Here is a 15,434-nt window from a genome sequence, read left to right on the forward strand (position 1 = left end):
GGGTGGCCCAGCTGGTGGTGGTGGCCCGGGTGGGGGTGGGGACCAAGATGGTGGTGGTGGTGGCCCGGATGGTGGTGGTGGTGGGGATGGCCCGGGTGGTGGTGGCCCGGATGGTGGTGGTGGTGGCCCGGATGGTGGTGTTGGTGGGGATGGCCCGGATGGTGGCGGTGGTGGTGGTAGCCCGGATGGTAGTGGAGGTGGGGATGGCCCGGATGGTGGCGGTGGTGGGGATGGCCCGGATGGTGGCGGTGGTGGGGATGGCCCGGGTGGTGGTGGTGGCCCGGATGGTGGCGGTGGTGGTGGTAGCCCGGATGGTAGTGGAGGTGGCCTCGCTGGCGGTGGTGGTGGTGGCCTGGGTGGTGGTGGGGGTGGCCCTACTGGTGGTGGCCCTGCTGGTGGTGGCCCGCGTGGTGGTGGTTTGGAGCCAGCTGTGAGCCAGCGCCTGCTCAGGCGTCATCCGGAGATTCGGATCCCATCTGTTGGGAGACGCACGGGGAGGGAGGCAGGGGAGGGGTGGGGGGGAGACTTACACGTGGTGAGAAGGGCATGGTGAGATGATTTGACAGGGTGGGAGGTGGGGGAAGAGTGGGGAGAGGGGGGGGATGGAGATGGTGGGAGGGAGTGGTGGTGGGTAGTGAGTGGGTGGCAGAGCTGTCAACCCGTACGGATTATTCCATATTCTTGTACACGGAAATTGAGTTTTCAGATCCGTACGGAGTGCAGCCGTTTCAAATCTGGGTACAAATAATAATTTGTGTCTATTTGTTTGTGTTTGTCCCTTGTGATGGGACTTTGCAGGATGAACGTTAAGATTTATAAGGGGCACGGAGTAACCGACAATATCTGAGTTGGGTCTGTTGTAAGGTAGGGCACTGATAAGGTGTTGACAGGTATGGGGTGGTGAGTGGGGGTGAGTGAGTGGGGGTGAGCGAGGGGTGAGTGTTGTTCGTACTGCAGGCAGCGGCTGACGAAGTCCACCAGCTGAGGGTGGTGGCCCTGCAGCGCGCGGTGCAGGGGGAGGCTTCCTGGTGGCCGCTGCTTGGACAGGTTTTTGGGGAGGACCTCAGAGTCTGCAGAGAGACGCACGCAGAGTCACCAAACACCACGTCGCCCACATACCTGCTCATCCACTTACCTACCCACCTACCTATCCACCTACATACCCACTCACCGAACCACCTACATACTACAAACCAACCTACCTAACCACCCTACACACCCATCCAACCACTCACCTGCCCACTTACCCACCTACCCTCACACCGACCCACTCACCCACATACGCACTTACCCACCTACCCACTCACTCACCCACCCACCCACTCACTCACCTACCTACTCACCCACCCACTCACTCACCTACCTACTCACCTTCCCAACCACTCACTCACCCACCTACTCACTCACCCACCCACTTACCCACCCACTCACCCACCCACTCACCTACCCACCCACCCGCTCACTCACCCACCCACCTATGCTTCCGAACGCCTGCTACTGAGAGCCCAAAACCGCACCCCACCCACCACCCCCAAGATAATCAGAGCCGCCCCCAGCCCCCCCCCACAAAATAACCCTATAAGAGCCTCACTGCCACCCCACCTAACAAAACGGAATGGGTTACGTCGCTTGCGCCAGCCTGCCCGAGCCCCTCGACTCACCAAAGAAAAGTATCCTTTTTGGGGCGTCGTCCACCATCTTTTTCGGGGGCATGCCCAGGATCTGTGCATGGATTCGGACGAAGACAAAAGGAGGAGGGGGGGGGGGGTTACAGCCGGTGTCGCCTCAGCGGGCCCATTGGGGCAAATACTGCATGTCAGCGGTGAGTCGTGGCGGAGGCAGCGCCTGTGGAGGCCGGAACTGTGTACAAATGTAATAAAAGACTTGACCACGATCTCTGGCTCAGTGTCCTTTATTCGGTCCGTACTGCGTTCCCACACGGCTGTCTCTCTTATTCTCTCTGTGCTGGTTCCGATGTCACTCCAGTCCACATCAGCAGCCCCGCTGCTGTTCTTGTCGCTCTTGCAGCCCCACAGCAGCTCCGCTGCTGTACTCTCACACAGCTCCCTTGGCTGTTCCTGCTGCAGCTCTGACAGCCTCGTGCTGTCTCGCCTTCTCGTTACTCCTGCGACTCTTGGCAGCCACCTCGCTGCCCCTCACACACAGCCTTACTGCCTATCTCTGTCTGCAGCTTTACACCTCCCAGTAGCTCCCTACTGTTCCCAGGGTTGGCTCCCGCTTCTGACGGTGCCCCCTCGGCTCGTACGCCCGCGTGGCCCCACACCTTTCCATTCACACCCCGACTGCCTTCTCCTTCCGGTTTACCCGCTTAAGGACCCCCTACCTTTCACCCACGTCACCTGGCTCCGCCTCCTCGTGACGTCACATCCGGAAGGTCGCTTTCGCCCGCATTACACCAAGACAACAATCCCCCCCTCTCCTTATTAGTCTCATCTCATTGCTGGGGCAAGTGTTGTTAGCAGCGAGCAGCACCTATGAAGGCCGGAACGGCACACGAGGGGGTGGGTGCCTAGCGCCACGCCCAGCCACCTTTGTCTCCCCCAGTGGAAATGTTTACTACACACTGCTACACCAGGTACAGTAGAACCTCTGGTCACGAACGCTTCTGACCACGACCAAATCGGGTTCCGACCAAAAAATCCACAACATTTTTGAATCTGGTAACGAACACATACTCGGGTGGCGATCAAACACGGCCACGGCCGATTTCCCCTTCCGCGCCATTTTTTGTTGAATTACACAAAGCGTAACAGTTATGTATGTAACTATTGTCATATAAAATTCCTAGTAAGATATTAATTTTGTGAGTGTAGTCATACCCCCCCCCCCCCCCATAATTCAAGCCGTAATTTAGAGAGCGAAAGCGCTGAGTACGTAAATCGCTCACGTAAGAACCTGTTAATGTCTTCTCACATCATTCATACGATGATGCGGTGAAGTAAACGTTCATACGATATTACGGTGAATGCTTCCACAAACAATACTGTACGCAAATATTACTGTTAACTTACTTTCAATAGAAACATTAATTTCTTGTGCGAATATTCTCTCTCTCTCTCTCAGAATCGACCGACTGATGTAGCAGACGAAACAATCATCTTGTTGAACGATTCTAAACCTTGACGCAGCAATGTTAGTTTTCCCTGTTGTTCAAGGTTTTCTCAGTGTTATTCAATGTTTTTACATTTAGTTTACTATTACACTGTGAATTCTATGGCATTATTAACTATTTTTGTGCTTAAAAATCTTTAAAAAACAATATTTATGTACAATTCGTAGGAGTCTTGAACGGATTAATCGTATTTACATACAATCCAATGGGGAAATTAGGTTCGAGTCACGACCAAATCGGGTTGTGACCAAAGTTATAGAACGAATTATGGTCGTGACCAGATGTTCTACTGTACTCGCTTGAGGCTTAGTCGACCTATGAGAGGCCCTGGACCAGTTCAGATATTCCTCTCTGGTGTTTGGGGCCGTGAGAGGGAATCAAACTCTATGAGTATGGGTTTCTGTGGGTCTGTATGGGTCTCTATGAGTATGGGTCTCTGTGCAGACCCACAGAGACCCATACCCATAGACACCTGCCCGCCCACCCACCATACCCACCCACTATACCCACCGTGCCCACCCACCCACCGCCCGTACCTCAATGCAGCAGGGCAGGTGTTCTTCGATGGCAGGTGAATCGAAGAGCACCTTGCCGGTGGCCATTTCGGCCAAGGTACAGCCCAGGCCCCACATGTCCACAGCGGAGGTGACATCGTAGCCCAGCAGCAGCTCCGGGGCCATGTAGGGCAACGTCCCACCCACGTTTTTGGCTGCACAGCAACAACAACAACAACGACGATGAATATGAAGTAGTCCCTCCGTCAACAGCGACGTGGGGGGAACAGGTTTTTTTTTTTGTCGGCTAAACGCGTAGTCGGCTTCTGCGACCGATATTTCATGGCGGTGGCGAGTTATTGGGTTGGACCGCGTACTCTGGCTGCCTGCCTTATGATGATGCTCAGCTGTAAATGCTCGAATTGTAAACATCGTAGTGGGTTTACATTTCCAGCACACCGGTTAGTGCTGTGCAAGTGGCGAATTGGCGCGTCCTGTATACGTGACGCTGAACCTCGCCGGCCGGCTGCGTTTAAATTGACGCCATCTAATCCCCCCCCCCAAAAAAAAACTCCACGCATGCACGCAAGGCCACTCACTTTTATGCTTCAGGTAAAAGCTGCACCCGAAGTCGGTGACCCTCACTTTGCCGGTCGCGGTGAGCAGAATGTTGTCCTGGACAAAGGGGAGAGACAGAGAAGGAATTCCATGCTCTGAGGTTACGGCGAGAGTGTCGAGCCAGCAGTGGGTCGATCACGCAAAGTGACGTATTGACAACCACACGGGCAGCCTCCCCCCCCGACTTGCGACACGGGCGACGTACCTGAGACCCGTTCAAAGTTGTATTTTACTACCAGGGTGTAAGGCCCCGCTGAGCTGCTGTGTAGGTCTTTTATCGGAAACGACCCGGCCATCACGTAATGACAGCAGCTCAACCAAGGGGCTGATATCATCGTCAGCATCATCATCATCAGCATCATCATCAGCATCATCATCAGCATCATCATCATCAGCATCATCAGCATCATCATCATAATTGCGTGGACATATATAGCAGCAGACAAACACTCTAGACACGTGTTTCAACAAGCCCATAGAGACCCATACTCATAGAGACCCATACAGACCCACAGAGACCCATACTCAGAGACCCACACAGACATAGAGACCCACATACTCATAGAGACCCACATACTCATAGAGACCCATACAGACCCACAGAGACCCATACTCAGAGACCCACACAGACATAGAGACCCACATACTCATAGAGACACATACTCATAGAGACCCACAAATACCAACAGAGACCCATACTCAAAAAGACTCACACAGACCCACAGAGACCCATACTCATAGAGACTCATACAGACCCACAGAGACCCATACTCATAGAGACCCACAAAGACCAACAGAGATCCATACTCATAGAGACCCACACAGACATAGAGAGACCCATACTCAGAGACCCACACAGACTTCGAGAGACACAGACTAAAACTAATCTATGTTTTACTTTACTAGGTGTAAGGCCCCACTCTGAGCTGCTGTGCAGCTGTTTTGTCAGAAGCTCCCTGGCCATCACAAACGATAGCTCAACAACGTGGGCCGATATCAACATCATCATGCGGAAAGGTTACAGCAGCGGTCAAATACTCTAAACGCGTGGTCATGTTGATTCTGAACGTAGAGGGAAAACCCGGAGGGCTTGGAGGAAAATCCACGTGACCACCACGGGGAGCGAGAGATACGCAAACTCCAAATATACAGCAGGCGTCAGGGTCGGGATCGAACCCACGACCCCCTGTATACCAGGCGAGGTAGTTAACATATCCTAGCCACAGCTGCCTACCGTCAACCTGCTAACTCTATCTGGAAGGAGGAGGTGGCAGAGTCACAGTAGATTGACGAGCCAGCGCATCGACCCCGCGATCAACCGTGGCCGGCCTGCCTCCGCGCCAGCTAACCGAGCGCCCCGATGAGAGGGCGTGACCACCGCGCCCGCTCCGCTCACCGGCTTGATGTCCGCGTGGACGATGCCCCGCCCCTTGGCGTACAACAGGAAGTCGAGGATGGCCCTGGTGTGCTCCCTCAACCTCCTCACGTAGATTCGCCCGATGCTCCCTTTGCTCATGACGTCGTAGAGGCTCTTCCTGGCACGACAACGACGACGACGTTAAAACCCCTTTCCCGTTCCGATGACGTCCGCTCGGCGACCCACGACCCGGACCCCAAACCGACTTGTGCCACTTGGTTAGTTTTGGGGGGAGAGGGGTCATGAAACGCCTCGTCGCTCCGCGGTATTCATCCGCGGCCTCGCCGCGCCGCACTAGCGCCAAAGGAACTGAATATTTTGTGATAATAACTTCATTATGATTTTATTATAATTTCACCATGGTTATGTTATTCCCTTTTATTATTTCATTACTATCATTTTATTACTATCATATCACAATTTAACAATAAATGTATTCTATTTATTATTATTTTATTATAAATATTTCTTAATATAAATTTGTATTATAATTTTAATTAGCAATATATTCGTATTATTTCATTATAATTTCCTTATCTTATCATTTTTTCCGTCATTTAATTGGCATATTATTGTTAATTCGAATTTTTTCATTATTCACCTATTAATATCGTATTATTAATATATTTTACTAGCAGGTGTACCCGTTCTTCGCACGGAAATTAATAGTTTAGTCCACAGATGTGACGTCACCGCTCACTGCCGTGCAATAGATTATATCCATTATTCCCCCCCCCAAAAATACAAAAGTCTATTTTTATACTTTTTACATTGTGTACAGTACGGAAGCTACCTACGTGCCAAATTTCAAGTTTTTTGCATGTTGGGAAGTATGCAAAACATTTCGAACAGACACACATATCCACACATTTCCGTTTAATTTCTATGTAGGTTCTCATGAAAAAAATTAATGTGTGATTCATGGGGAGCATTTCCGTGAGTCGCGTCTTCCGCAACCCGGGGGACTTCCTGCGTCTGATTTGTCGCCACGGTGTTCTGCGATTGTCGGTAACGCAGCGGTTCGCCCATGTTGAGCTGCTTGACCCATGCGGGCCACGTGGACGCGTGCTGCTCGACTTCCCAGAGCTTTGGAGACTCGATTGCCAAACAAATTGTGATTGTAAAATTGTCAGATTAATTATTGCATAAATTAATTATCAAAATAGTAATTAAATAAGTTACGTATTCGATTAAATTAACTGATTTAAAGAGGCGAGACATTTTGATGAATTGTTAACTATCTTTAAACTCATTAAATAAACTGCAAAAATAAGTTAATTATGAAAGGTATTAAAAAAAAGCAATTTGGGAACAAATTAGAAAATTAATCCCCCCCCCCCCACTTTGCGCAAGAGCACAGAAGCCTGATCACCACATCTGTGCCTCTATATAAGGAACGAAACAGGTGGAATTCTCCACAAAATGTGGCTGTCGCCTGATGAAGCCAGTTGTAATTACTGGCGAAACATCATACTCAGAGATTGTAAATGTTGTGGCTTGGCTCTCCAACACTGTTGTGCTGTACCATTATACGACACTATACACTACTATACACTACTATACACTACACTTTCCATTACACTGTACACTACACAATACACTACTATACACTACTATACACTACACTACTATACACTACACTTTCTACTACACTATACACTACACTATACACTACTATACACTACACTTTCTACTACACTATACACTACTATACACTACACTATACACTACTATACACTACTATACACCACACTTTCTACTACACTATACACTACTATACACTACTATACACTACACTTTCTACTACACTATACACTACTATACACTACACTATACACTACTACACTTTACACGACACTACACAATAGTCATGTACTAGTAACGAATTGGCACGTTCTGTTTGCATGACAACCCTTACTAGTTGGCTATGTTGGGTGGTGGCGGGTTTAACGACACAACATTTATATATTTACTTAATCTAACCAAAAATACCTCTATTATGGATGATATTGGTCGCGAAAGCCCTGCGTGTGAAACTCAATTAATAAATGTGATAAATCGATCAATCTAGTTGCTTGATCATATGTTAAATAAATATTTATTCCGAAATAAATCAACTATCGAGCGGAGCAATGGACACGCACACGCACGTGGGTGGGTGGGGGGTGGGAAGGGGAGGTTCGCGTACTTCAAGAGCTCGACGACGAGGCAATTGTGTCCGCGGAATTGGAACGTGTCCAAGACCCGGATGACTCCGTAGCGCTCATCGCTGGCCTTGCCCTGCAGCTCATTGGCCACCTCCAGCTCCGTCCTCTGGCGGGCCGCTGTCGAGGAGCTGCGCAGCGGGAGGGGGAAGGCCACGAAATCAACGGTGACTCTGTGGGTGACTCGATGGGTGTCTCTGTGGGTGTCTCTGTGGGGGTCTCTATGGGTGTCTCTGTGGGTGTCTCTGTGGGGGTCTCTGTGGGTGACTCTGTGGGTGTCTCTGTGGGTGACTCTGTGGGGGTCTCTGTGGGTGACTGTAAATATCTGTGGGTCGGGGTGTTTCTGTGGGCCTCTGTGGGTCTCTAAGGGTCTGGGTGCCTCTGTGGGTCTCTAAGGGTCTGGGTGTCTCTGTGGGTGACTCTGTGGGTTACTCTGCGGGTTTCTGTTGGGTCTCTATGGGTATTTTAGTTCATAGTTAGCAATAGTTGTACAGCAGTTATTATTTTGTTAGTTAACTTTAGTTCATAGCAGTAGTCTTACAGCACGTTATTATTTTGTGAGTTCATAGCAGCAGTTTTACGGCAGTTAGTGCTTCTTTTTAGTTAGTTCATAGCAGTAAGTTGTTATGGCAGTTAGTATTCTGTTACTTTATAGTTAGCAGCAGTTTTATGGCAGTAAGATTTTGTTAGTTTATAGTTAGCAGCAGTTTTACGGCAGTTAGTATTTTGTCAGCGAGTCCATAGTTAGTGGCAGTTTCACGGCGGTGCCTCCAATCATTTGATGATTATTTTTCGAGAGCGCGGGCCACCGCGGAAGGCCCTCTGACTCACCTCCAGGGCAGCGACAGCATCTTGACGGCCACGAGCATTTTGGTTTTGTGGTCGAGGCACTGCAGCACCAGGCCCTGGCCTCCCTCGCCGATCATCTTCTGCACCTCATAGCGGTAGTGGAGCTGTTCCTTGCGGACCTAGGAGGCAGAGGAGGAGGCGGAGGCCGGTAGTCAGAGTCGTCGCAATCAGAGCGTCGAACGTTCGGTGGTTGCAGCAGTAGTCGGGGCTTCCACGACCGCCATTATCAGCTATGGAGGTTACTTTTTGCTTGGGTGTTAGATCGCGGAAATGTATAAATGTTTCGTTAAACTGCCGAATGCTTGACTTAAAGCTTTCGTGACTGCAGGGATTCGTATTCTTGGATCTTTCGGTAAAGTCCCGTGTGATAGGTTCAAAGAAAAATAAAAAAAAACAGACAACTACGACGTTTCGATCGCAACGCAAGCGGTCAACTTCCTGTTATTTTTATTATTTTATTTGAACCTATCTACGTGACTTTACCGAAAGACCCAAGAATACCGAATGCCGTTAAAACTTGGAGGGGTTGTTCGCCTTTTTGCGTTTATCCATCTAACACTTTGTAGTGAGACACTGGTGGCGACAAACTGGTGGCGAGACACAGGTTATGAGACACTGGTAGTGAGACACTGGTGGTGAGACACTGGTGGTGAGACTCTGGGTAGTGAGATAGTGGTAGTGAGACACTGGTAGTGAGACACTGGGTAGTGAGACACAGGTTGTGAGACACTGGGTAGTGAGACACTGGTAGTGAGACACTGGGTAGTGAGACACTGGTGGTGAGACACTGGGTAGTGAGACACAGGTTGTGAGACACTGGTAGTGAGACACTGGGTGGTGACACACTGGGTAGTGAGACACAGGGTAGTGAGACACTGGGTAGTGAGACGCTGGTAGTGAGACTAGGCCCTAAAGAAGGATGCTCTCTCCGGTGTAGACCAATCAGTTTCAAAGGCAATGCCATACATTATCAGAGCATGTTTTTGTCTGCATGTTCACCACAAGTATGTGTTTTATGTCCATAAAGGCTACAGGCTATTGCTACGCTGTTAAAGGCCTCACCACTGAGCTGCACTTGTTTCTCAAGAGCGACCTAGCCATCACAAATCATTGCTCAACGAAGTGGGGCCTCATCATTATCACCGTGTGGAAATGTACAGCAGAAGCAGCCAATTGCTCTTAATGTGTGTTGACGCTGTTTCTAAATGTGGAAGGAGAAAAAACGGAGGACCCGGAGAAAAATCCACGCAACCACGGGGATAGAGATAGAGACGCAAACTCCAAATATACAGCAGGCGTCAGAGTCGGTATCGATCCCACGACCTCCTGTATACCAGGTGAAGGAGTTAACATCTGGCCACCACGGCCGACGTCGTGAGTGGATTAGCCAAAGTTTACTACATACGGTGCGAAATATCTTGAACACTTTCACAGAGACCCAGAGACACCCAGACCAATAAAGACCCAAACATATCCTTAGACACCCACAGAGACCCCCAGAAACCCGTAACACAAAACCCTAACTGACTGTCTATGTCTGGTGGTGGTGGCAGGTTTAACGATTACACATTTATACTCATGCCTTCTAACCCAGCAAAAACCTCTGTGGGTGTTTAATGGTGTCTCTTTGGGTGCCTCTGTTGGTCTCAATGGGAGTGGGTCTCTATGGGTGTCTCTGTGGGTCTCTGTGGGTGTCTCTTTGGGTCTCCATGGGTGTCTCTGTGAGCCTCACAGGGATGTAGTTGTTGTTATCGTCGTCGTAGCTGTCGTTGTTGTTGCCGCCCCGGGGTTTGCCGACCTTGTCCACAGTGAAGAACCATACTTGTTTCATGGCCTCCAGCTCCAGCTTTTGGCGATGACTTAGCTGAGGCCCAAAGAGATCCAGGATCGCTGCACACGTGACAACAACAACGACATCTTAGACTTTTAACTATTTCTGTTTTGTTTACATGCCAAGTAAGGCCCCCGCTAGAGCTACATCGTCATCGACGTAATCATCATCACATGGAGACTCATCACTCCACTCAGACCCACAGAAACCCATACTGGTATCGAACCATAGAGACCCACAGAGATCCATAGACCCAAAGAGATCCATGCTCATATCGAACCATAACGACCCATAGAGACCGATACTAAAACTAAACTATATATTTTTATTTTGGCAGGTATGGCCCCACCAAAGTGGCTGTAATCTTTATCACGTGGAAATATATAGCGGCAGCCAAATACTGTATACCCACGTAACATGGCTGCCATGACATCCCTCGTGCAACATGGCCACCATGACAACCCACATGCAATATGGCTTCCATGACATCCCCCATGCAACATGGCCATCAGGACATCCCTCATTCAACATGGCCGTAATAAAGTCCCCCATGTAACATGGCTGCAAGTGACATCCCCCATGCAACATGGCCGCAATCAAGTCCCCCTTGCAACATGGCCACAGTGACATCCCCCATGCAATATGGTCACCATGACAACCCCCATGTAACATGGCCACCATTACAACCCCCATGTAACATGGCCACCATTACAACCCCCATGCAACATGGCCGCTGTGATATCCCCAATGCAGCATGACCAGCATGACATCCCTCATTAAACATGGCCGCCCTAAAGACCCCCATGCATCATGGCCACCGTGAAATCCCCCATGCAGCATGGCCGTAGTGATGTACCCCATGCAACATTGCTGCCGTGACATCCCCCATGCAAAATGGCCACAATGAAGTCTCCCATGGAACAGGACTGCCATAAAGTCCCCTAAGCAACATGGCCACCGTGAAGTCCCCCATGAAAAATGGCGGTAGTGACTTCCCCCCATTCACCGTGGCCATTTTTGCTCACTGCTGTTCCTCACCTCGAGGCGATTTACTGCGGATAGGGCCGGTGCCGGCTGCGGACAACGCGCTCCACGTGTTGCCAGAGACTGCCTCCCTCCTTCTTGCTCCAGCTTGGCTCGTCTACATGCACATACACACATAAAAACAATATTGGAGTAGGCTCCTCTACACACAAACTTCAAATAAACAGTAGACATCACGGTCGGGGTCGAACCCACGACCTCCTGGAAACCAAGTGAGGTTGTTAATATCTTGCCATTGTGGTGCCACAGAGTAGTGTACAGGCATCACAAACACTCACTACATCTCGCGGAGGATCGTTCCGCGGTTCGGTTCGCAAGTGCGAGTTGTAAGTCGATGTTAAACAAATATATATTTCATGGAAGCTCGTTCGTAGTGTGGGTGGTGTTTGTAAGTGTGGGTGGTGTTCGTAAGTGAGGGTGTTGTTCGTAAGTGAAGGTGTTGTTCGAAAGTATGGGTGGTGTTCATAAGTGCTATTGGTGTTCGTAAGTGCTGGTAGTGTTAGTAAGTGCTGGTGGTGTTCGTAAGTGAGGATGGTGTTCGTAAGTGTGGGTGGTGTTCGTAAGTGTGGGTGGTGTTGATGAGTGCTGGTGGTGTTTGTAAATCGAGCGTAGGGGCCCATGCGTACCTCCATGGTGTTGATACTCAGAGTGGCTTCTCTCACGCAGCAGTCCCCAAGGTCTCTGTGTGGAAAGCTGTGGGTGGGTGGGGGGTGTAGATGGTGTAGAGAGTCACAACACGGACTCACATCCTCACCACTTTCCCACATCTCCCAACCAGGAACTCACCATTCTAACCACGAACCCCCATCCTCACCACAAACTCACAACACGGACTCACATCCTCACCACGAACTTACAACACGGACTCACATCCTCACCACAAACTCACATGGACTCACATCCGCACCACGGACCCAACCTCACCAATAACCCACAACACGGACCTACACACTCACCACGAACCCACAACACGGACCCACACACTCACCACGAACCCACATCACGGACCCACACACTCACCACGAACCCACAACACGGACCCACACACTCACCACGAACCCACAACACGGACCCACACACTCACCACGGACCTACACACTCACCACGAACCTACATCACGGACCCACACACTCACCATGAACCCACAAAACTCACCTCGTCAAAAGTTTCGCTCGGATGGCTTCAGCAGAAGTTGTTCGAAAGGCGACGATGATGAAGCTGAAGCAGCTGAAGTTTAAGAAGCTGCCGTCTCCTTCACGCCCGTCTCGAACTCTGAGGAAGCACGTGGTGATTGCGACGTCACCGGTGATGTCCCAGCGCGAGAGACGTGGCCACGCCCCCTTTAGCCACGCCCTCCGAGTGACGTGCCAGTGCGCGACCACGCCTCCGGAAGCCGCCCCCCGCCCCTCCTCTTTGGGCGACCTCCACCCCCAGCTTCTACTTCCGCTTCCGGTCGGGGCGGATGGGGGCGATGGCGGTAAAAATCTGAACCCTGTCTGGGCCTCCTCGTGGTCGACTCAGCCTGAAGATGCCGAAACGGGGCTCTGTGTGAGGTGAGTCTGTGGGTCTCTGTGTGGTGAGTCTGTGGCTCTCGGTGTGGTCATCGTGTGGACATTCTGATTCCCACCATAGGAATGAGGAATTTCCACCACCGGCTAGGGACAACGAACGGAGATGAGCAGAGTTCAGTGAGGCTTTGAAAGTGGAGAAACGGTGACTTTGAAGTATAAGTTTGGCATAGCTGCCGTCTTTACTGTCGCCTGCTTAACTCTTATTGCTGAGATGAAGAGTGGGGAAATCAGCTCGTGGTTTTTAAAACAATTGTGCCTGTACAATAATTCCATTCATATCATACGTGCCTTTCTCTACTCGTGCATATGGGTCATTAGAATAACACCACGGGTGAATACTTTTGACACGAATGCTGTTGCATGAGTTTACTACGAAACATAAATGAGGAATGATATTAAGCAGACCGAATTTATTATCATTCTTACAGTTTATATTATTTACTCAAGTGAAAACAATTCAACATACAAAATGGTAAGCATAAACAACTATAAAAGCAATGCATCTATCTCATATACAGTATGTGCGTCAATAGATGTGAGCTTATTGAAATGCCATGTATTTTTTCTGGAAGAATTTGGAAAAATTGTATCTGTAACACTGATATAACAAGTCACGCAAAACATAAAATAGATATACTGTTGATATCCATCACACACTGTTGCTGTAACAAGTCATAGTTTCATTGCAACTCACGGCCACTGGAAAATTAACCAATCTGAATTGCCATGTATGCACTTTTTTTAACCGCAATTCGTAGACAATCATTCCTTCTACACTATGAGATCTCTTTTACCAGTGGCAAAATATAGTAGTAGGTTTTTACCCTTTTAAACTGGTACAAAACTGACACCTTTATTCAAGGCATCATGTTTGCAATAACCACAACACAAGTTGTCAAAAAAGCAAACAAAAAGAAGCAACTCTGATAATGATAATAATATGCACTGTCCTTGAAGTTGATTGGTCCACACCCGAGACGGCTTTCTTTAGAGCCTTTAGAGCCTTTAGAGCCTAGTCCCCATTGGTGTTGGACCAGATGACACCTGGTCCAACACCAATGGGGACTAGGCTCTAAAGAAAGCCGTCTCGGGTGTGGACCAATCAACCAATCAACTTCAAGGACAGTGCATATTATTATCATTATCAGAGTTGCTTCTTTTTGTTTGCTTTTTTGACTACTTGTGTTTTGGTTATTGCAAACATGATGCCTTGAATAAAGGTGTCAGTTTTGTACCAGTTTAAAAGGGTAAAAACCTACTACTATAAATCGTTCCTTCCTTTGTCTCTACAACAAACATCTCTTTAGTACCGGCGCTCATAGTGGCAAGTCGTATACAAATTCATACATTTGTTAACATTATTCACCCTTGGAGTGTGCACGACCATCATGCACAGTTTTAACAACACGGTTGCCAAAGACCGGCGACACGCATTGTTGTTTTCAGAGATCTAGGAGCCAGCTGCTTTGATGTTTATGAGTTTAACATTTTACGTTGTGGCAATGAGAACCACTGTCAAATCTGATGGCCCTTCCAACGTGGTTCCCGTACAAAACGTGTGCTCGGCGTTTACATCATTCTCCACACAGCGGTGTGCATGACGAGAAACTTCATTTGTCTAGACGCAAGTCATCCTGTCAATCACAGCAGTATTTTGTCGTACATAGGGCTCGTCCTAAACAGGAGGGACGTGTGAACGATGGTATCGATAATCGAATATGTATAAACTTTGACCTAGGTAACAAAATGCGACTGAAAATGTTCATGGACAATCAGTATGTTCTAAACTGTCTTCTCATTCCGATATGTTTTTATTCATTTGCAAGTTTGGAAGAAAAAAAAAGATTTAACGTGAAGAAAAATCTTATTGCCGTGTTGGGTAGTTTTTGCGAAGTCTTGAGGTCTGGTTGGGGGGGGGGGCATACCAAAATAATTGTCCAATTCACTGCTGATTGAAGGCTTCCCCACAACATGTTTGTTATGGTTGTTGTTTGACTAGGCCCTCACTACACTGGTCATTGTGTTGGCGGGTGCAGTGGCTGGCCGCTTGCGCACAAGCGCTTCCACGTCCATCGCCCACCCTTTTGGCCTCGCCCCCCCTCCCTCCCGATACGTTCCTTTCATTGGCTACCATAGTCTGATGAGCTCCCCCCTCCCTCTCCCTCCCCCCTCAACTCGCTTTTAAGGGATTACATCTTGAATCATTGCCTCACTTGATACAGCTAATCTGGCTGTGACGGTCCCACCTGATGACGGAGACTTGTGTTGCCTCC

The 15,434-nt window shown here is 49.2% G+C and overlaps 1 protein-coding gene across 1 annotated transcript; it reads right to left on the reverse strand.

Moving 5' to 3' along the window:
• Window positions 1-446: 446 nt before the first annotated feature.
• On the reverse strand, window positions 447-12,222 carry LOC144945660 (dual specificity tyrosine-phosphorylation-regulated kinase 2-like). Its single transcript, XM_078874228.1, has 11 exons — window positions 12,217-12,222; window positions 11,585-11,687; window positions 10,448-10,605; window positions 8,698-8,834; window positions 7,851-7,997; window positions 5,642-5,780; window positions 4,227-4,302; window positions 3,670-3,842; window positions 1,662-1,722; window positions 970-1,070; window positions 447-476 (listed from the first exon to the last, which is right to left on the reverse strand). The coding sequence occupies exons 1-11, from the start codon at window positions 12,220-12,222 to the stop codon at window positions 447-449; spliced, it is 1,131 nt and encodes a 376-aa protein (XP_078730354.1).
• Window positions 12,223-15,434: the final 3,212 nt, after the last annotated feature.

The sequence above is a fragment of the Lampetra fluviatilis genome, chromosome 38 (genome assembly GCF_964198595.1).
Source record: "Lampetra fluviatilis chromosome 38, kcLamFluv1.1, whole genome shotgun sequence".
Taxonomy (NCBI): domain Eukaryota; kingdom Metazoa; phylum Chordata; class Hyperoartia; order Petromyzontiformes; family Petromyzontidae; genus Lampetra; species Lampetra fluviatilis.

What these genes read in the sequence shown, in the direction of transcription:
- LOC144945660 (XM_078874228.1), bottom strand. An exon ending in ATAACAACAACTACATCCCT is followed by an intron (nt 8,835 to 10,447) that starts GTGAGGCTCACA and finishes TCTGCCTCCTAG; the next exon opens with GTCCGCAAGGAACAGCTCCA. An exon ending in ACCTGCCCTGCTGCATTGAG is followed by an intron (nt 1,723 to 3,669) that starts GTACGGGCGGTG and finishes ATCCATGCACAG; the next exon opens with ATCCTGGGCATGCCCCCGAA.